The 22,850-nt window shown below is 41.9% G+C and overlaps 2 protein-coding genes across 3 annotated transcripts in view; one reads left to right on the top strand and one right to left on the bottom strand.

The window, feature by feature from the left end:
• synj1 (synaptojanin 1) overlaps window positions 1-15,317 on the bottom strand; it is a 28,426-nt gene extending 13,109 nt beyond the window's left edge. Inside the window, exons 1-17 of one of the 2 annotated variants that reach the window (XM_036523245.1) lie at window positions 15,221-15,317; window positions 13,596-13,758; window positions 12,537-12,623; window positions 11,841-12,108; window positions 10,834-11,059; window positions 10,312-10,395; window positions 7,222-7,283; window positions 6,134-6,230; window positions 5,664-5,839; window positions 4,636-4,717; window positions 3,951-4,100; window positions 3,188-3,353; window positions 2,461-2,484; window positions 2,040-2,231; window positions 1,794-1,878; window positions 1,438-1,578; window positions 231-423 (exon numbers count right to left, since the gene is read on the bottom strand). In XM_036523245.1, coding sequence (XP_036379138.1) covers window positions 231-423; window positions 1,438-1,578; window positions 1,794-1,878; window positions 2,040-2,231; window positions 2,461-2,484; window positions 3,188-3,353; window positions 3,951-4,100; window positions 4,636-4,717; window positions 5,664-5,839; window positions 6,134-6,230; window positions 7,222-7,283; window positions 10,312-10,395; window positions 10,834-11,059; window positions 11,841-12,108; window positions 12,537-12,623; window positions 13,596-13,719 — 2,157 coding nt within the window. In that variant the 5' untranslated portion in view covers window positions 13,720-13,758; window positions 15,221-15,317. Of the gene's footprint in view, window positions 1-230; window positions 424-1,437; window positions 1,579-1,793; window positions 1,879-2,039; window positions 2,232-2,460; window positions 2,485-3,187; window positions 3,354-3,950; window positions 4,101-4,635; window positions 4,718-5,663; window positions 5,840-6,133; window positions 6,231-7,221; window positions 7,284-10,311; window positions 10,396-10,833; window positions 11,060-11,840; window positions 12,109-12,536; window positions 12,624-13,595; window positions 13,759-15,213 lie in introns of both variants that reach the window. The other variant, XM_036523244.1, reaches the window with a different exon arrangement.
• A 611-nt stretch (window positions 15,318-15,928) lies between these two features.
• Window positions 15,929-21,932, top strand: LOC118775323 (solute carrier family 46 member 3). The gene is made up of 6 exons (XM_036525189.1): window positions 15,929-16,031; window positions 17,604-17,820; window positions 18,574-19,447; window positions 20,336-20,419; window positions 20,500-20,656; window positions 21,505-21,932. Exons 2-6 carry the CDS (start codon window positions 17,632-17,634, stop codon window positions 21,599-21,601), a joined length of 1,401 nt encoding a protein of 466 aa, XP_036381082.1. The 5' UTR covers window positions 15,929-16,031; window positions 17,604-17,631; the 3' UTR covers window positions 21,602-21,932.
• The last annotated feature ends 918 nt before the right edge of the window (window positions 21,933-22,850 follow it).

Below are 22,850 nucleotides of genomic sequence, written 5' to 3'. Positions count from 1 at the left end.
CAAAATGAAATTAGGAAGGCTATGTTGATGTACACATTGTCATTATAAGGTGAAATGTTTTCATATTTTTGTTCCACCGAAGCGGTCCACAAACATCATATGCGTTTTACAGGACACAACCAGTACTAAACAGACAGGTGTCTACAGAACAGCACCTGCAAGGACCCTGCCCCCCTGTTAAAGGGTAAGGAGACTGGAATATTTGCGAAGTTGTGGAGTTCCACAGTTACCATGGGGAAGCTGAGTCTGCGGGTGATCTCACTGTAGTCGTCATTCCTCTCCTTGACCTGGGACTGGCCGGCGGCAAAGTGCGAGCAGACAAAGCAGATGCTGGTGGTGTGGAAGAGCATGCGGATGGCCACGCCCCCCTTGTTCCCTGTGGCCCCGCCCATGCCCGTCTTTACTGTATCCACAGCGACATCCCTGAAAAGCAACCCACACTTATCATCCCTGCACGCTTTCAGATTGCGAAATACTTAGTTTGCACATACTTACAATCCTAATTGCAATTGCTAAAAGCATAGAAGTAATGGACCCAACTGACTTTAGTTTTTAATATTCAATTCAATTTTGTTTCTTATACAGGAGACTGTAAAACTACTTATATTCAAGTCTAAAAAGCTACAGAATTTATGTGCTCTCAAACTGGGGCTTCAATCGAATGAAAGCACTTACTGTCTACTAGGGCTAGGACGATATGCTTTTGTCACGCTACGATATTATCACGATACTTTGGTGCCCGATTCGATTCATATTGCCATTCCGATATATTGCGATTCTACAAGTATTGCGATTCGATAGCATTGATTATTGAGATTTTTCTGGCACTATTTTTATTTGTGTCACAGTATTCAGCAGCCCAAGCGTTTAGAAGCGCCCTCTACAGGCCTGGTGGAATTCTCGGCCACTCTTGGCTCACATTTGTCAGTGAAAGCAATACAGCAGTGCAGCAGAACAGAAAGTATCGATTCTGGGAAGAAGTATCGATATTTAGTATCATGCTATAAAAAAATCGCGATATATCATGAATCGATTTTTTTCCCCACCCCTACTGTCTAGTGTAATGTTCTATTGTGAGGGAAGTTTATGTTCTACTGTAATAGATTCTGCAAGAGAGCCTGCTATATGCATGTAATGTACTGTAATGTACTTGATCACCAACCTGCCACAATTATGAGCCGTTTACATTTTATGTGAACATGCTGCCGTACAACATCACCACCAACCAAAGAGCCAAATAATAGGACTGGCATAGAAATGATCAGAATTTGGACCAGAGAGCAAAGCACAGCTGGATACATTTTGCATTTCTGCTTATGTTACAATATAAATCTTAGGCAGATTGAGGCAATGTTAGGAAAGATGAATCCCAAAAATGGATGTAATACTAAGATCGTGGGATTAATAAGAAACAAGAAGAGATGCTGGCATGCCTACCTGATGTAGGGGGCGTGTTGAGGCCGAATGAAGACAAAGAGACACACGCCCACCAGCTGTTCTGAAGCCAGCAGCACGTACTTATGATCCCTTGAAATGTTTTTCTGCAGTTCAGCTGCCCAGAGCTTCTGATTGGCCGTGCTGTGAAAGGATATTAGATTCATTCTTAATAAAAGATGCTTAGATCCGATTACTCAAAGTCAAGGCAAAATGAAGTTACCTCGACCTGAAAACATTTCCTGTGCATGTTATCATTTTTCTACTGCCAAAGGGTAAAATGTTTCTGAAGATTGTACCTCTCAGTTCACACAAAGCCCCATGCTGAGAATGTTACATGTATCCCAAATGGGTTGTACCTGGCACTGACAATGTTGCCAGCATTCAACTCCACCATTTCTTCAAATCCTATAGCGAAGATGTCCACGGGGTTGGCCTTACTGTCTGAAAAATAAAGTGGCATAAGGTTTTCAGTGTGGTTAAGAGAAAGAACTCTATAGTTAAAAAAATAAAACATGTATTTTCTCAACTTCATGTAAAATAATGGGAAACAAAACTTAGAATCTTTCATATCATTACAAAGTTTCCGCCTGCTGGCGTCTCACCCTGGAACTCTGGGTGGCCTGCGATCTTTGGGGCGTCCAGCAGCCAGTCGTTGAGGGTCTGGTTGCGGAAGGCAATACTTCGGAATTGCTTTCCCCCGTTGACGTTCCAGGTGCCCACACACACCCTGATCTGCTTTGGCCTGGTGTACTTGTAATAGTTCTGGCACATTCCAAGCAGCACTCTTGGAGAGGCTGTAAGACACAGGAATGAAGATAAGGGAAAATTTATTTTGACAGCACGGGCATGAGCCATTTCAATGAAAAATTAATAACGAAATCTCAACAGTGACAAGAAACCCACAATGATACCAGTCAGACAGCGAAAACACAACAGCACTTGAAATGCAGGGGACACCATACAACGTAGACAGTTATGAAATTACATCACACTCACAACAGTGAAAGATAGCCATTACTGTACCTGATTGCAAAATGGGTTCTGAAACTAACAGCGTAAGCATTGGGAAAAGGAAGGAAAAGGAGTGCAGTTAAATAAGAGCATTAAACAGTTTGTAGCAGCAATCTCCCACCCAGACAGTTGAACTGAACTGATTAGGGTGCTAGGCAAGCAGACTAATGCACTTCCAATGCTATTTTGCTGCTCTAACATGAGACCTAAAAGAACAGACTGTCTGACTGACTGTCTTTTGAGAGCTCATTACCCTACACATTTGATGGCTTCTACATTCAATTTAGGAAGATAAACATTCAAGCCGTGATTTGTAGATCATACATGAAAATCTAAAAAGACAATAATATAACGAAGATGATAAAACATCACTGGAAAATAGACTCCTACTCCCACACAGCTACAGAAAGACCTCATACAGGCCCATGTGAAACCCCAGGCTGAGAGTTCAGCCTGCTTTAGAAGCAAACTGGAACTCACATTTAGCAATGAAAGCTGTCTGCACCGTTATTTCAACTACTAAAAATAAAGGAGGAGTCAGTCAAACATTGTTTTAGGAACTACAGACCTGAAGACTCTGGCCAAGACTGACTTTTATCAGCACATCTGGTCAGGTCACACACCGTACTATTGTTAAGTGCTCCAATTCCAATACTTCATTTTCTGATGATGCTCAAAGCCAGCAATCTAAAAGCTGCTTTTGGCAGAAGAGCATTCTTCATGTCATCTCACTGCTTACTGTAAAGACTGCCTGTAGTCAGAAGAGCTCGAGCCTTGTCAGCCAGGTCACTGTTCAGGGTGCTGCCCAGACGCAGTATGTCAATGGCCTCCTGTTTGGAGCTGTCGAAAAAGTTGTTCTGGATGGTTCTGGTAACCGAGCGGGCACCATCTTTCAGCTTTCCAGCCTAAAGGGACATCAGAAACAGTAAATTCTACCGTTCTCACAAACATGCTCACATACACACACACAAACACACTCATATTTATCTCTACAGAAGTACATTTCCACTGCACAGTGTAATATGGTGCATGTGACTTTTATGGCTGTCATTGGAGGACAGTAAAATACAGTCAGCACCTAAAACACGTTTCAGTAGTATTTTACCCATTTTATGGCTTAAAACATAGGATAACATTAAACGTTAAAGATTCAATTTCTAAATAGAATATTAAGGCAATTGTTACAATGTACATAAAGAGTTCCATTGCAAACAGCTACAATTAACCTACATGGTATAGGTTTATGAGATTCTGATTTCAGCTTTTTTTCCCCATGTTATTACAACTGTATTAACTGCCACTCTTTCTTTTCTACTGCCACACCAACAGCACATTCGAGCTGACCAGCACATCAACTCACCAAGCCAGCAGGGTATCCAGAGGAAGCAGAAAAAACAACACACGTTTAAGACATATGAGAGAAAATCCAGTCATGGGGGTTTTAGAAAAGCGACATAATTTGCACTTGGATCTTGTTTCTCACAGGGGCTGCACGCACATACCTTGGCCTTGCCGTCCAGTGCACCTGTCCCTGCGTAGATCTTGCTGATGGAGTCCCCATTGACAGACCACATGGAGCGGAAGACTTCCTGGAAGCGGGCAACCAGCTGGGGCTTTTCCAGACCCATGTCCTCCAGCTGTTTGGGCAGCATCTGTACGGGAGAGCAAGATGCTCATCAAGAGTCCAGTCTACAAAACAGCAAGGCTCTCATGGGTACAAAAGCCCAGCTGTAGGAAGAGCATGGCAGTTAATTATGATATTACTAAGTACTGATAAATACTTTTTTCATTAATATATAGCTTTTTATTTTTAATATGTTATAGCAACAACTGAACTTAAAAGTACTGCAAAAATGCACTTTGTAAGTCAGTCAAAGAAAATGCAAGAGACTAATCCTTCTCAGTCATTTGAAAGAGAATTACAGAAGGGCAAATACAGCACACTAAAGCAAATACAGAACAACAAAAATTCAGCAAAGTCAAAATTAGACAAAGATGAGGTGTGAACAGCCAGAAATTATGGCCAACTCTCTCCTTGTATCTGTGGGTTTTTTCCAGCATCTCCAGTGGGTGCCAGTGTGAAGAAACAGTGAGGGAATAGACTTGCGACCAAACAATTCTACATACAATTTCCACATACAGCAGCAACCTGTTGGTCACCAACAGATGGCAATCTGCTTTTCTCACCTCCAGTGCAAAGAAGGCCTGGACACTGTTGGTTCTGTCCAGGCAGTCCAGACAGTTGACCCGAATGGTACCAGTTTGACACCTGAAAGAAACAGGCCACATCAGTTTCTCCCCTATAATATAATCACAACATCAACCTCCACCACTGGCACCAGAAAGATGCACTGTATCCCAGAATATTGTATTGCATTTTCTGGTGAACTGTTTTTGCATCAATTGTGTTTTCTACAATTGTATTACGCAACAGGACCATTTTGGAGATATCACAAAGCCTGCTTTCTGTCTTTCCTGTATCAAAGGATACATTGTTGCTTCCCATTAGTGGCTGATGCATCATTTCCTTCAGGCTATTTAGTTTCTTTTACTCAGAAATACAACACCATTTTCTCCAAAAGGACTGAGGCAAATGGGGAAAACCATAATATTTATATGAAAGGGAGGAGCTACAGTCCTGGAATACGGGATGAAAAACTTGTAATCTTGGTATAATGGAGGTGGAGCTATATACCTTGGATGCATTAAATATCCAAGGAATTTTGGAACATTGTGAACATTTTGCTCACCAGTGAGCAGTTTCTGTCAGTACTGTTCTGCAACTTCCCTCATAAACAGTTCACTACTTTCATGGGTGCGTCGATATGTTAAACATGAATGTCAACTGAGTTGACATTAGCAATGGCAGCCACTGCAGGGCTATCCAAATGTGGCAGCTGCATTACATATTTCACTGCACTACATATTTCACTGTAATCAAGGACAATGAGAGTTATGTTTACTATTAATTAATTTGTTACTCATTTATTGTATTTGTACTAATTTTAAAATTCAATAGTAACTTCTATGTGGTTAGTGGTTGTGTAGCTTTTGTATTATGACACAGGAGTGTGCATTGCAAATGGACATTCAACAATTCTGGTTCCACTTTAGAGCACTTTACACAAAAGTGTCGTGCAATGAATGCACCGCTGATGTAAGTGGAGTGTGTGTCTAATGTCAGTGTTACGGGGATGGGATCTATGGTCCCTCACTTCTGCACGCCCCCTTCCCCGGAGTAGTGGAAGTAGCCACAGTCCTCCAGGAACTTGCTGATCTGAGGCTTCAGGACGCTATGCAGCTTCTCCACTTTGCCTCCCTTCACCATCTGATGGTAGTCGAAGTTGACCATCCTAACTGCTGCGGCGTGCTCCGAGGCCTTCAGGTGACTCTGCAAGAAGCATCCGTGTAAGCGTTTCACAGTTTTCAGACATGTATGTTGTTGCTTGAACATATTCTGTTAGAGAAGACAATTTCAAAAGACTGAAGTGAAGTTCTATACAGAGGTTAACGCTTAACCTCTCTACACCAGCATGAATTCTGCACCAGTGAAAACTGGATTACATATAGCCTAATCATTAAGAGATGAAAATATTTTCCGTAAGTGGGGTGTAAGGCCTACCCCCTGGGGGAGGGGCTTAACCATATAGCTGCTGCAGTACAGCGACCTGGACGTTACACCCACCTGGAAGGCCTTGCTGAGCATGTGCTCCCCCTCCTTCATCCCTAGCAGGTTGATGATCACCTGCTTTCCGTACAGCCTCCTGAGTGCGCTGAAGTGCCTGCAGAGGTCAGCGCACAGGTGAAACAACAGGGGTGACACTCTACAGGTCACGCAACAACTCATCTTTATTAGTTTCGACCCCTTCATCTCCGAGGGGATTCGTTTTACCACGTCATTTCCTCTCCAGTCCAAATTTCTGTTAGCAGTACTTGCAACTCAATTTGCTTTTTTGACAAAAAAGGCATGGTGAATCATTTGTATAGTCCCAACTCCCACAGACTTGGGGAAAAAAAGAGAAGGAAGAAAAAAACATGTCTGAGGCAGTGATGCCCATCAACATTTGACCGTCTCAGCACACTAGGGAGTCAGGGATGACTCATGCGCTGTAAAGGCCATCTGTCTTGCCGTGATGTTGGCTCCAGAATTATTGCGCCGCTTTTATGAAGTGATGCGTTGCACACAAGACAAACTCAATACAGGACATGCTGTTACCTACAATTTCTGTTTCTGACAGACACCGAAAACTGTCCACTGAAGGGAGGTCAGCATTTTGCCGATCAATTATCATAAAAATGCACATCTTGTTGGAGCCTGAAATAAGTTTTACATTTTCCAGAATGTAGAAGCCAGTATGTGCAAGTATTTGAAACCAGACCCTGTGAAAGCCTTTGGTTGGATAATTTTTTCTCTCACCAAGTCCATAAATGCCTTGTACATCCAACCATAAACTTTCTCCTTGTCATTCTCAGAGGAGCACTCTGTTTTCCCTTTAATGGCACAGAAACTACTAGGCATTTGCTGTGGGTACAAGAAACTGGAGATGCCCACACAAGAATCAGAGCCTTAAGGGGTGCAGAGCCAGAATAACTGCACAAGCACAGTCATGACAGAGTGGCCTTGTTAAGGCACGAGCACTGTGAGGTACCGTGAGAATACCATAATAACTGAGCAGACAGCGTCTCCTGACTCCGATGTTTGCCATCCTGGATGGCCGCCAAGCAGCAGGATCCTGGCTGGCTCGCCAGCGGGGCACAGCGCATTTTAATTACCTTTCAAAAGCTGGTGCATTCGCCTCAAATCCACGGGACAGTTTGACGCGGTGTGAGCCAACCTATCAAGAGAAAGTGAAAGAAAATGCATGTAACATCACTCAACTGGATATTCTGTACATGCTCACATATTTCATGGTGTCCTTTCAAAACTTAAACCTTTTAGTTCATGATTTGTTTCAGTGTGTAAAGCTTTTAGAACCATCCCATACTGCCTCTGGACAGTGCATGACCTTGTTATTGACCTTGAGGTATGATGTCATTTTCTTTGGAGAAAAATAATTTTTTTCAAGCTTGTATGATTTGAAGAATAAAAACTGACTTCAAAATATTTTCAACTACTTATGCCATACATGTTAAGTGTATTAAATCATATGGATGGAACTCAGCGGGGGGGGATTGCATCTTATGGGACTTCAGATATCTCCAACCAGCAGTATTCCCTCACACTGTTTGACAATACCTGTGGTGTAAGCTAGCTACAGTACCTACCATGAGCTATTAATACACCTGCACTATTATATATTATAATTACATATGATTCATATTTGTTTTGGGTGACTAGGGGAAAACAAGTGAAGTTAACCACTAAATCTGCTGCATCATTTTCAATGCAATTTAGAAGGTACCTAGCTAACTGCAATAAAACAAGGTTTTAATGTTGAATTAAGTGTTTGTTTTGAAAATCTATTTTCATCCATTTTATAGAAGATCACTTAATTCTTTCAAGTGTTTCCTTCAGCCAAGGACATTTATAGCCTTCTACATCTGTTACAATAAAACTACCGAATTAAACCTTCAGACCGAGCTGTCAATATTTAGCTAACAGGCTAAGTAGCCGGCTTTACTGCATTCAAAAGAGCGCACCAAGGTGCCGGCTGCACTCGAGCTTTCCAAATTCCACTGAGTCTCCAGCTCTGCCCCTTCCTCAATAACTCACCCTGGAGACCGAGGCCTATCACAAAGACTCCCAACAGCATGTTTGCACAGCTGAGCATCACAGAACAGATCACAACAGGGATTAATTGCAGTGATCGCCAAAGGCTGCCTGCGCCACCGACCTGATCACCACAGACACTCGTTCCTCTGCCAAAAACTGCCTGCACTGCAGTTCCTTCAGATTACGCAAGCGAGCACTAAGGGAGAAGTAAGGAAGGCAGTGCTTCAGTCGTTATTAATCCAGGGCCTGTATATCTCTCTCTCTCTCTCTCTCTCTGCCTTTCCCCGGCACAGGATGCTGGGTGAGTCACAGTCACGACTGCGGCCCTCTCCATCACATCACCACCACCACACCCTGGCCAGGAATGCTGTGAAACTCTCCCTCCGGATCTCTAACGGCTCGCCGGTCCTTCTGATGTTGCTGCTCGTTAAAGTGTCCCCACAGTGCAGAGTAGTGTGGGAGGGATGCCGACCAAGCCGTCGCCGTCATCAGCACAGTTCTTCTCCCTCTGCGCAGGCTTCGGACATTAATATTTGATGCCACGTCAGCCTCCACATTAGGGAGAGCTCAGGTTGCTGCTAGCTTTATAAATGTGTGCCGTCTGGCAATGCCTCCCTCGTGTCCCAGGAATACACTGCCCTTACTGAAGATTTCACAATGCAGGAACCAGACAAGGTCAAAGTGTACAATCATACAGCACCACCATACATTTCAAAAGAGTTTTTAAAAAAAAAAAAAATGAGAACAGTAAAGTACGGTGCTCCCAGTTTATACAAATTATTGTAGTAAGAACACAGTGGAAAACACTATCAAAATCAGCCCTATTCTAATGTTAAATATTCGATATTAAATAAAATAAATGATGTAACAAACATATAAAATATATCTACCAAAGAAAAACACTGCCTTTTTAGTCATAAAAAACAAGAGATACAGAAAATGACTGAATCTGCAAGGCACCTACGACTCCTTGCCACACTGGACAAGTCTGTGATCACATAGTGATTGTGGCATTGTGCACATTAGTCTTCATTGCACAAATTATCCAACTGACACACAAAAATTATCCAAGTGAATCAAATTAGTACTTGAAAGTATTTAGTTACAGACATGCACAGCATTACAGTCTACAGCACGAGAAATTTGTAAATATTAAAATATTTAATGTGTCATAATGTTTTTATTTCATGTATTGAGGGATTGTACAAAAATAATGTGCATTCAAACGGATTTTGATATACGTCTGATAAAATGACGTAATGACAATTCTCAAAAAAATAAGAATTTAAATTTTATTTCAATCGATATATTAAAATTCAAATATAATTTAAAACCATTTCTACCCATTCATTTATAATTCCACTGATAAGAATCAAATCATTTATAAGAATCAAATCATCCTGGATGAACGTGATTCTTATAATCGGAGTGCATTGTAATCCTAAGAAAGGACAGTGGAAGATTGGAAGCCACAGAAAACACAGTTATAACAAGGAAATACTCTCTCTTACCAAGGAAAGAGAACCACATGATCAGCTGAAGACACAGCAGACCCTTTTCACCAAATTCAGCACCATTCAGAGCTCTATTGTATTGTTCTGTACAATGTCAAATATCTGCCTCCCAAACATCAAAGCATTCACATCTAAGACATCGTAAACGCCAGCAAAATATGAAAAAACATAAGACATTTCTTCAGTCTCTCTCATGAAGACTGCACAATAACTCCAGAAGTGGTAAAGGACACTTAGATCCCTTTCTTCAAACATCTGTCAACTAAGCAACTTGGATAAGATGCAGAACTCTTGACATTGTACTGAACCCCTGCAGTATGACATTCCATCACCAGGCAAATTGTGGTTAAGCAAACAAATACCAGATGGTGGTTCTCATCCTCTTCCTTGAGCTCCATGAACAGACTTCTTCTAATGATGTGAACATAAAGGTGTTATGTACTGGTCTAAGATTTGAGATGCTTTCTATACATTTAGCTGGGAATCAAAGGCGCTAATGCAGCATCAGCACCACTTTCTACCATTTTATTTTTTTAATTATGCTTGAAAAATTGCAAATGTAAAGGAATGGTGAGTCTACCTGCTTTACAATAACAACCACACTGCACTACAAAAGGGGAAAACACCTGGCCTCACCTGAATTCCAGGTTGTTCCCAGAACAGTGGTATAGATCCACGGATTTGAATGAAGGAAGACACTTTGTCGTCAAGGAAAATAACCTGGAAGAATTCGCAAATCATTGAATTATTGACTACTGAAGTAATTAGTCTATGAAATACCACTTTAACTGTGAAAAACACATTGAAAAAACACAGTATTGCATACACAACATAAATCACCTGAGCAACACATAAAAGACAACAACCAACCTTCCTCTAACCCAGAGTTTGTTTTGAGGTGCCCCGCTTAGGCAGTATGAAGAGGTGAAGTTAAAATGGCAGTGGCAGATTCAGACTACTGCAGGAGGTGAAAGTCAAGGACTCACAGGTGAGACGTTAATCTCTAATCCTCATGCAATGATTACATAAACAACAGAGCCAGTGCAATGCACACACACAAATAAACATGCCTATTCCATAACCTCAAGATATGTCCAAGACATAACAGCTCAAAACAAGCTCCCGTAAACTGTGTGACAACATCTCCTGAATAGCTACCTGCTCGGTCTCCACAAAGTTGGCCACCTGGCCGTCGTCGTTGGTGCCGCGCACGTTGAAGCGGGTGCCGGCCCTCTCGGAGCTGAGGCGGGAGATGACGCAGGCCTTTGCCTGCTTGTGCCCAGCGTAGATGGTGCGGATCTCCACCCCGCCGCACATGAGACGCAGCAGCCAGTCATCACAGTTCACTCCGTAGTGCTTCAGGTGGAGGTGCAGGGACTGGTTCCTATCGCATCCATGAACACACGCAGACACACTTTACTTTCTTTATTGTTCGCATTATAAACAACAGAAAGAAACTGGGCCAAACTTTTGAGATGTCAGGACTTGTAAATAACTTACGTGTTTGTTAGACCCATCAACATAGGAATGTTTTACTGTTATAACAATACACGTAGTTAAAATAAAAAGCCACCCAGACATCCTTTAACATTTACTGCTTTACCAATGGCAGTTTGTGTGTTAGCATGTCAACAAATATCAGCCACAGCTAACACATAAGACTGGTATGTGTTAGCTGTGACTGTACTACAGTGTGCTGGAATGCAACCTGCACTTTCTGCCATTCTGGAGTAGCCACAACACACGCACACACACATGCCCACACAAAAACACAGTTCATAAACTCTGACCTTTTTAGCAGTTGTATTTTCAAATATAATATTACACACAGAAAATTATGAAATTATTTGTACTGAGCTTTCTAAAGGCATAATTAAATTACAAGCTTTGTGCCATTATCAACACAAGATTCTGTAAATTTGCAAAATTGAAAAAAAAAAAGCAAAATTCTGTAAATTTCCTCAAATTTTATGCATTGAAATAGTTTAAAACATTTCATTGATTTAAAAAAAATATATGTTTTAACTCAATCCTAATGGTGGTCTAAACTAATTCTTCATGGCTTTCCCAACAATTTGAAAGAAACCTCCATTTTCAATGAACCATTTGAGCTTAAACACTGGCACACCGAGGTGAAGACCCTGCACATCTGGGTGAAGACTCACCAGAAGAAGCGGTTGTCTGTGGTGTCCTCCTTGATCCTGCGGTGGGCATTCAGGCTGAGGTCTATGCTGACTCCAGTCGAGGACCAGGCGAAGTAGAAATTCCCTGAATTCAGGACCTTGCGCACGTCTGAGATCCGGTCCTCGTCCGAGGGATCGTTCCTCAGGGACACAAAGTCTGTGGCAGTGACCCGGAAGACCTCTGAATCCTGAACCTTCCCCACGGAACTGCAACCCGTCGCCACGACCAGGCTATGGAGCATGGCATCTCCTGCAGGGGGGACAGTCTTTGTTAAAGAGCTGCTTGCCTGGTAGCATAACAGCTTTGCAGTGGGTTTTTGGGCATGATGTCTTCAGAAAAATGTCTTTGAAGTCCAAGAAGCAACTCCAATTTCCATTTTTATAAGAGTTCAACCATTTTCTACATGAACAGGTAATAAACATCCTTCCCACCACTTACTTAAAAGAGGGGCTTTTTGCTTTTTTCTTTCTCAAAAGCAAGCCTTTCGGATGGACCCACTAGATGTCTAAAAGAGAAGCAGCTGGCTACTTTTTTCCCTTTTCCCATACCGTGACAAACATGAGCATGATCTTGACTTTCACTAGTTTACTGAAACATGGTCTTAGTAAAAGTTACCACAGCGTATGCTCACTGTCACAAGCCCTTGTGTGGTGCATCTTCTGGCACCACAAACTCACCCAGATTAAGCCGGAGGACCCCTAGGATTCCATAGGCATCCAGCATCTTGGTGTACGTGTTTTTAATAGCCTCCTTCTCTGCAGCAGCTTTGAAGAGTACAGAACAGGAAAAGGGGTGAAATAAACTGTTAATAACATGGTAGTTTCAAGCATTACAGGACATAGTAAAAAGTTCAATTTCACCCGATACTGTAGCCAAATAAAACACAAAAGATAGGATTCAGTGGTTCAGTAAACTATAAACTGAACATCTTTTTCCATCTATTTATTCATATCCAAATGGAAACGTGACCAGCTTAGGGAGGATTTCAGGGACCTTGATTTGCCTAAGGCATTTAGCCAAATGTGGATTCTGATACTAGATCAGCCTGATCATCGTATGTGAAATACTCTTGGAAGTAAAAACATATCACAGATTAACGTTAAATAAGTGATTTGGTCCTTTAAGACATATTCAAGATATATAATGATTTCTAAAGCTTGAAAAACTCTTTCTGACCCTGTTTTTTTTTTTTTAACAGAATACATTTCTGTCATATGAGACATGTAAAAATGTGAAAGTAAACATATTCCTTCAACTTTTTTGTTATGCTGTACTTTCAACAAATTAATTAGTACTAATCTTAAATAAATGTAAATACTTTTTCAAGTATCATTGTTGAATTGTTATACAGCTTTAATTAATAAAACAATCATGTGAGACTAAAAAGATCATTACAACAGACAAAAAATGCTGGGATCATAGTCCACAGTAAATTTTAACCTATGATGGAATGTATGGTGCAACTACATTGCTCAAAGGGTCAAAGTTTATCCAAATTTCTCTGTTGTTAAGCAACCCGATGTACAAATACACCACCTGGAAAGGATCCCAGTCTATAAGAGGGCCGCACTAATTGTGCCATGGGGTACCACTTTAAAGTCGTCTGTGTGACTAGGACTGAAACCATAGGCCTTCTGGGGTCAAAGCAGATACCCTAACCGCAAGGACCACAAAGGTCCACCTCCTCTTTTGTACATTTCCCGAACATCTTCAATAATTGATGATTCATGTCTTACACAGAACGGCAACTGCTCCAGACTCCAGCAGCAGGCATTCTTCACGGCTCCTCGTTTCCACAATTACGCTGTACGGAGGCGGGTCTAGCTTGTGGTAGATACGATATCCTTTGCTGAAGGCCATTGCAGATCTCCTAGGACAACTGGCCTGATGAGGTTACACCTAGAAAACGCAGAGACAGGAGAGTCCCTTCCATAAAATGTCACATTCACCAGGAAAACAGTGGACATTCAGATGTTCTTCGGTAACAGCCAATAAGTCATATTTTTCTTGCACCTCATCAGTCATATGCTCACTGTCAGGTGTTAACGATCCACAGCTTTGCTATCGTCAGGTTGCTACATGCCTCGTTATCCAGCTACCTGGTTACGCCTCACCACTTTAGACAAGATGCATCTGCCTGCGCTGCAGAAGATTAAAGAGTAAATTCCAGAAAGGACTGGCTCCAAGACGAGCTGATGTTGAAGTTGCCAAGGCTGTAGTGCTCAATATGTTAGCTAGGGGGGTAATGCACACACCCGTTATAAAGTTGGACTAACAACCCAAATAGATTAAGACCGTTTTTTCGCTAACTATCTAATCACACGTCAGACCTAGGCAGATCAGCTACCACAATGATAATTTGTTATCTAGCCAGGTATCTAGTTAAAGCGACCTTTTCGAATGGCAAGCTAACAAGCTGGCTAGTAATGATAACTAAACAGACAAAAATTCAGCACCGAGATACTACAAGAGGCCCTGCTAGCTCGCACGCTTTTGATTACCGGTCTCCACCGTTACTCCAGGTGACAGACAAGCTGTCCAAGGACAGATGGAGGAAAAATGTCTTTGTAGCTACCCTATCTGTAATCCATTTTCTGAAACCTGTATCCGTTTTCTGAAACATTAAGATTTCTTGTCAAAAAGTAACGTTAGCTAGCAACCTAAATAACCTCGCTACAAACAGCGATCAAGATACAAAAGAAGATTTGCCATTTCTAGCATCCGAGCAATTATTACAATCTAGTGTAGGTACCGTTGGCTAACTAGCTAGCTCGTTAATTCTGCGAGTTAGCTAAACACAATTCATTATCTAGAGTTATCTAGCTTGCAAGTTTTATATTGAAACGGGCCAATCATTGGCACAAATCAAAATAATGTGACTGATTAGCATTACCCAAGTGGCTAAGAACGTTAGCAGGATAGCCAGTCAGTCTATATTAATATGAATATCTACTACAGAAGAATCCTAGCCCTCGCCAGTGAATGTTATCACAGGTTTAACTAATCGTTGTTGTTGTTGTTTACTGTTACAACTAGACATGCAACCATTTATCCTTAGACTTGCCATCTAGCAAAAGCGATACCACTGATGTCTTCTGGTAGCATAATTTCAGCTAATCTTAGCTAGTAGCTATTCTGTCACTTGCAATTGCGTTTGCTGCTGGCTATGCATCTCGTGCCTCCGCCTCCCTCTGTTCCGCTATATGTAGCATCCTAGCTAGCAAGCTAACTAATCTGCCATACACGCAATTGCAATGGCGGTTAAACAGGAAAATAATATAATAGCATAATTCTGCCATTTTGTCAAGACGTTACGGTGGTGGCATTTAAACACGGTTTCTAGATGTTGCTAACCGGCTACCTTCTTTCACAGCTTCTTCGTCGCCGGATTTGTCAGCGTCTCAGACCTTAACGACAACAATATACTCCGCCTCTCACTGCACTGCTGGTATATTCTACGTAACGTCCGCACTGCATTTTCCCTATTGACACTACCGTAAGATCCAGAGTAAGATCGAGCAAATAGTGGCACCTTGCGTTGGAGGAAAATAACACAGAAAATACCACAGAAACCTTAATCGCAGAACTGGCGAGTCCACTCAAAGGACACCAGAGGCATTGTTCTGCTTTGTAAGTGTTTACTTTTCCGCCTCTTTTGCCACGATGTTTTGCAGTTCAGAGACCGCGTAGCGTTTTTGTTGCAGTTTTGCTAAATACTGACTGACTGACAATTTTGCTAAATACATGACTAACATATTTGAGTTTGATGTCGTTTGTGTATTGACATTTTATCACTAAATTAACAAAAATGGTTGCAAAAACATTCACCGAACATCAGTGACATTTATAGTTTGCTGGATGAAAATGTTAGCTGACCATCAAAAACACTGATGCGTGCATTGTCATTTCGTTAACAAAACAGACCACACTATACAGTCCTGTGATTGACAGTGGCATTAGCCAAGGAGAGGGAGCTAAAGTACGCTGGGTTCATCCACACCGCCGGTTGTCCTATCGTTAAACGCGAGGGGCAAGCCTGAGGAAATGTGTGTTTCATAATAATGTCTGTTCCTGATCTTTGCAAGAAACTGCCTGGCGTGCTTATTTTGGGCAGTCAGCTGAGCTGCTTGTATTGTTGTCAACAATACTCGTCCACAGATGAATAACTGAAGGTAAGTTGACTTCATTTTTAGCCTATGTCATCTGCATTCTCCAAGGTAAAGCCTGACACTGCAGCTCAGCAGCTAGCTTTGCTCTATACAAATGAACAATATTCGGTAACTGTTATTACTTACCTGAGAATGCTTCATTTAAACCTTTGCACAGAAACAGTTTTTCAACCTGACGCGGCGGTGCACAGCTAAATATCGTGCTGTCCAGTGTGAAAATCGCAGGACTATTACTAGGCAGTACTAGGCATTCAACGAGGCACTCTGCTTGTTTACGCAGAGAGGAACATTACTCCAGTTTTAACAGATAAACTAATTTCTCTTCCTCCGTAGCTATAGCCACCAAAAATAGCGAGGCAGCTGCCTTGAAATATTTTTGAATATTCAAATGACGAGTTAATTAACATTACTTGTGGTGCGTACGAGGATGTACAAAATGTTAATCAGGTTTTATAGAGATTATGATTATGTTTATGAGAAATTAGCTTTGTATACACAATAGAAACGTTTGAGGGGGAAAATAAGTCTTATATAATGAAGGACAAGGGTGAATAAATTTAAATATTGGCAGTCCGGTGTGGCTACAGAAGGCACAGCCAGCTAGCTACGGGAATGCCGTGTTAGACGAAGTGGAATCCATTTACAAAACACAAAAAAAAACTACAAAAATTTGTTTTCACGTGACCCTCCCCACTTTACTGTACAGTGCTCTGAGAACCTTGAAGAGCACTATATAAAAGTTGAAATAAAGCGAATTAGCGAAAGCAAGTACTAAGAATTACGCTCCAAAATGTGAAAAGGTTACATAAACTCCTTTTCCAGAATCGGTTCTCTCCGTTGCTTAACATACCAGTAAACCTCACTTAAATGAGTGACAGGTGTTTAATAAGTTGCAGTTTAATTTTACAGGCTCATAGGACAATCTCTGACAAACGTGTGATAAAACAGGGCTAGTATGTAGCTCTCGAAAACTTAAAACCATTTTTTGCTTGTCTGTTTTTTTTTTTTTGCTTGTCTGTCTGTTGTGAGATAGAACCCTAATTTTCTAAAGACTTAATATACTGTGATTAAATATACTGTGTAAGTAGATATTATAGCGTATGATATATAGCGTTTCAAATAAATGTTAATAAACACTGAAAGTACATTTTTATACTTGAAATGTACATTTACATACTTGAAATGTTCAAGATAGTATAGATTTACTTTTGAAAATGAACAATATTGATATATATTTTTGTGTCAGACCATTCTTTTAGAATGAAAAGCACCCATTATTGACTGTATCTGTGTAGAAATGTCCTTTTCAGTGAGTGGTATTTTCTGAAAATCTACATGTACAGTTATAGTACCTGCCATGTTATGGGTTCATAGACCAGTAACTGAGAAACAAAAAATGATACTAAGACGTAGTAAATTAAATATTTTAAGGATAATACTGTATCTTGAGACTCTTTGGTGGATGGAACCCTCTAATTCTGAGGTCTCAAAATATTGTCACAGGTAAGTGATATCTCTTACAATTTCAGGGCGGCAGCCGGTAGCTCAATAATACTTTTTTCTTCTGGTTTCCAGGTAACAGTGTAACACACACTGCAGAAAAATGAAGGGTCTGTATCTTGTGGAACCCATCGTTGCCATCTATGCCTTCGCTAGCTTTTTGGTGTTTCCTCTCGTGCAACAGTACGTTTACCGACGTCTGTGGCAGGAGCTAACGAACACAACGTATCCTGTGGCAGATGACATCTCACGATGTGCTACCAACAGCAGCAACCACAGCAGTTACCATGAGGTGAGTTAATTCACACAGGTTGTGCATGCTCTCTCCCGCCACATGACATTCCACCTTAATGAAGCAGATTTGAGAGCTATTCAGTAAAAAAAAAAATGATGTACACCACAGATGAAATTAGTAGCTTAAGGGACTTCAGTAAGGGCCTCTCATCACAAATAGGATCAGTTTAGAAATCTTGTTATGTCCGGTGATTCCACGGGTACTAAAACCAAGTCAAGAGTTAAGTGAGAGAAGAAGTTTCTGATTTTCAGGTATGTGAGTAGCCGGAGCAGGGTAACTGCTGTTCGAGTTTTTTATAGTCAAGTACAGCCCATCTGTTGGGACATGTATAGAACCAGAAACCAAAAGAAATTAACCACGTCAGGTTACTTGATACATAGAAAGTCATGTGTACTTTTGTCAGTTTCTAACACCTGTTGTTGTGGAATGTGCAGTTTTGAGCTTTTTCCGACAACGCACAGCCTACAGGAATGTGTTTAAAATGACTGAATTGGTTTTTCTGGTATATAAGAAACACTTTCATAGGTTACGATAATACATCACATCACTTCTACTTTTCATTGTTCCACTTCCTCCTTTAAGAAAAGGGACCATTTGAGAAAAATGCCAATGAGTTTCTCTTTGCGTGAAATCGCTGGTAATCTTGTTAGAGACGCGCAGTGTGACCACAAGCATCCCTTTGTGTTATGACTCGGGGCTTTTTCCAAATAACCAAGACTTCCCGCTTGTTTTGTTTCTGCGTTCCCGCAGGAGGTGCAAAAAGCAGCTTCTCTGTTCTCCCTGTACAGCGAGCTCTTCTCCATGATCCCCAGCCTCATCGTCACCCTCATTCTGGTGGCCTACAGTGACCACCGCGGCCGTAAGATCACCATCATCCTCCCTTTGGTGGGCTCGCTCATCTACACCATCTCTTTCCTGGCCATCTCCTTCTTCGAGCTCAACCTCTACCTGCTCATCGCGTCCAACTTCGTCAGCTCCCTCTTCGGGGGAGTGGGGACCCTGCTGGGTGGCTGCTTCTCCTATATCGCCGACTTGTGCGAGGACGGCAAGCAGAAGACCCTGCGCATGGCCGGGGTGGACATGGTGATCGGGCTGCTCTCAGGCGTGGCGTCCCTGTCCACGGGCTACTTCCTGAGGGCAGCCGGCTTCAACTGGCCCTTCTTCACTTCCTCCCTGTTCCAGTTCGCCAACCTGCTGTACGCCATCTTCGTGCTGGAGGAGACGATGAGACCGCCCGACCCCCTGCTGGCCCCCGAGGGCCCATCGCGTCCGGCCATGCAGAAGCTGGTGTACGGGGTGTACCAGCTCTTTGCGGCGGCCAGCCGGAGGAGGAACACCCTGGTGGTGCTCCTGCTCCTCACCTTCACCTTCTACTGCTTCGCCAACATGGGCGGCATGTCCATGATCACGCTGTACGAGCTCAACGAGCCGCTCTGCTGGAGTGAGATCCTCATCGGGTATGGCTCGGCTCTCTCCACCATCGTCTTCATCACCAGCTTCATCGGGGTGTCCGTTTTCTCGCGCTGCCTGGGCAACGGTACCATTGTCTTCATCGGCCTGCTGTCCGTCATGTCTGGGCTGGTGATGGTAGCCTTTGCCAAAACCACTCTAATGATGTTCCTTGGTAAGTGCTTGCAGTCCTCTCCCTGTGGCAGGATTTCAGGGTGCATAATGGGAAACGTCTCTACTAAGAATAAGGGTCTGGGAACTCTTTCTCTAAGTCAGGGGGGAAACTGCTGCTGAACCCTTGAGTAATGGACTTAACCTCGGTAAAAAGCTTTATACATGTGTGACAAAATGCATAAGATGTTGGAATATACTGAAATATTGTGGCATTCCCACTGGTTAAGGGCCTCTGCCTAATTAACAAATGAGAGTGTAGTGACTCTCGTTATGCTGTGTAGATGAACTCCATGGCCTTGTAAGTTGTACTTTTGTAATGATTAACCATTATTCAAATTAATGCATTGCTGTTGCAGTTTTCAACACAGAAAGCATGTGCAGTGCAATGCAGAGCTTTAATGTAGAAGTGAGGTTTGAAAGGCAATCATTCTGAGACCTAGTTGCCGTATATGGAGTTATATATCCAGTGATTCCCAGGGCGTCTTGGCACAAGCCTCCTCATTCTTATCATGTAATTCATTTCATTATTGCCTGTGGTCTGATAAAAGAAAACCACATTAAGATTACCACCTGTTATAACATGATAGATGGGGAAATCTGTAAATGCTTTTATTGGTTGTTTGAGTCGATGCTGCCAATCAAAACCATGGAAGTGAGTCAAATGCAATGAATGCTGCCAGTATTGTCGACAATGTACTGTTCGAGTGGTTTTGGAAACTTTGAATCCTCTTCAAAAATAGTTTTTCCATGGATGAACTGGGAAAAATAAAACAGTTTTTATTCCTTTTATTTACAAAGTGCTTGTCTCTCTTAAAATGACTGTTGGATAATGTTGGACTGTTATGGATAATGAAGAAGACATCACGTGTGACTGTTGTTTTTTCCTCAGTCAGGGTTCCGATGCTTCTAGCTATCATGCCGGCTCCCGTGCTGCGCTCAATGATGTCAAAGGCAGTCTCAAAGTCTGAACAGGGTAAGTGGTTTACTTTGCCGGCCACTCATTGAGGGACCAGTGGACTGTGATTGAAGTGCCCTTCCCTACCCTCTCGACAGGAGCGCTCTTTGCGTGCGTGGCCTTCCTGGAGAGCCTGAGTTCCAACGTGGCCTTCGCTGTGTTCAGCAGCCTGTATGCTGCCACCGTGGCCTGGTACTCCGGGTTCTGCTTTCTGCTGGCTGCAGGACTGTGCCTCATCCCCATGGCCCTGCTGGGGTGAGTGGTCCTTGTCCCTTTTGTCAAACTGTCAGCAAAGTGTAGTAGACATCGACAGTCTTTGCTTAGAGAGTAAGGATTTGTTAGTGTTCAGAACACTACCATTACAAGACATCAAAACATTCCTAGCCCTCATTTTTTGTTAATATTATGCTGTAGTGAATTCCTCCTAATAGTGACCACTTGGTGTGGCTGAAACATACTGTAGATAGGTAAGTAGAAAGCAATAGACAGATCACAAGTGCAGAGCACAAGTGTTTTCTTTTGGGCTTTTCTTCTCAAGAGTGAAAAACACTTCAAATGGAGGCCTTCCAAAACCACTGTAGTGTTCTCAAGAAAATAAAGGTGGCATGCTTTTGGACAATGAAATGTCACAGGGTTGTGCGTCTGTATTTCGTTCTGTTTTAAGAGTAGGGAAACCCAACCGTATCATAGGGACAGTGCTTCTGAATCTCCTCCTGAGTCTGTGAAATTTCTGCAGAAAGAAGCCACATGCTTTGTGCCAGACATCCTGAGCTTGGTGTAGCGCAAGTGGTCATATGACATGACACTGCAGGGTCAGATATCACAGGGTTGTATTATGAGATTTTTGCTAGGATGTGTGATCAATGAGCAGGGTGCAGCATTCAGTTAAAGATTCGCATGTGACTGGGAATCTGATCAGACCAGGAGAGGGCATAAGAGTAATCCATTTAAGGTTTGTGAAATTGGGAAAGGTAGCCCTGTAATCTGTGTTCTGTGGGAAGAGCCCAGGGGACCGCAACCATGCCTTCATCTGTGGCCCTCCTGTGTGCATGAGCACTGTCCATAAATAATGCTTAGTTACCATGACCCATATCTCTTTACAGGGCTGTAGGACTCGTGGGCCCAGATGAGCCCAAGGAGGCAGAGCCTCTTTTATCCGGAGAGGAAACTGACCCAGAGGACGATGTGCCTTCTGTCTGATGAACAAAGGGAATTCGAGAAGAGTGACTGCTCTTTTTACATGTTCTGTGGCTGAGTCTGGTAATACATGTGTTTGATGACAGCCTTTTATTTTGGGGTATCAGGTCTTTGCTGGCCTTTTGAGTTATGTGGACGCACAATTATTCTATTAAGCTGAATGCTACAGACCAAAACACCAGAGAAACTAGCCACTGTGTTTGGTTACAACAGTTTTTCTGGCAGGTGTTTGGCTCAGAGGGAGAGGAAGTTGCTCTGTGTAAGCATGCCATTTATGTAGACTTTGGTCCATTGAAGTAGGGCCATATGCTCCCACAAGGTACAAAAAACATGAAGCCACATGACATGTCACTGCTATTTGTATCTGCCATGAACTTAGTTCTCATTTTGTTACTCTCATATCCTTTAAGGGAGAAAGCAGCTTCTCTCCTTTAACAGGACTCTTTTTTTGCACTTTGCAAATTACAAATAGCAATTTAATGGCAAAGTTGGAGTTGTAAAAACATTGATGAAGGAGATGATGATGATGAGAGGATAAAGAGTGAAATTTTGCAATGTGTTAATTTGAATATAGAACCCAAAGACATGGTGTTTTGATCAGTTAAGCAAGTGGGGCATATACCCCAAACAGAAATAATCATTGTCGTCAGGTTTGTATTTAAGACAGTGGGACTCTCAGACAAGCTGTGTAAAGGCTTGAACACAAGAAGCCTAAAGTACGTTTAAAGCAGTAGTCATCCAATTAAACTGACAAGGTTCATTACAGAAATATGTAGTATGAAAAACAGGCAGTTCAGTCCTATTGGACTGTCAGATTGCGCAGTCATATGACTTTTGCTGACATAGTTTTTACCACAGTGGTTTAGTGAAACAGTTTGTTCTTACCAAATAATTAATATAACTGGAAATATACCTCATATTTTACTTGTTTTATTTTCAGGTAAAATTGTTACAGGAAAAAGCAGAGCTATGCAAGTACATGCTATATTTGTCAGAACTATGTTTGAACTATGAGCCATTATGTATCTCTTCCAACTTTTTTTCCTTAAAGGACACAGATATTATAATTAGGTCATTCCAGATCGTTATTACAATTATATTGAATTATAATGTCTCAGGGGCCTGTAATACATTATTTTGCTTTTTTTAAGGTACAAAAAAGAATGTTTTAGACAACCACTGTCTAATACGCACTCTGTCACATTTCATAAATTTTCTGAGAGTCATGAATAAAATAATCTACACAGTAAGG

The sequence above is a fragment of the Megalops cyprinoides genome, chromosome 3, assembly GCF_013368585.1.
Source record: "Megalops cyprinoides isolate fMegCyp1 chromosome 3, fMegCyp1.pri, whole genome shotgun sequence".
NCBI lineage: Eukaryota > Metazoa > Chordata > Actinopteri > Elopiformes > Megalopidae > Megalops > Megalops cyprinoides.
This window is presented reverse-complemented; position numbering and strand designations above follow the sequence as displayed.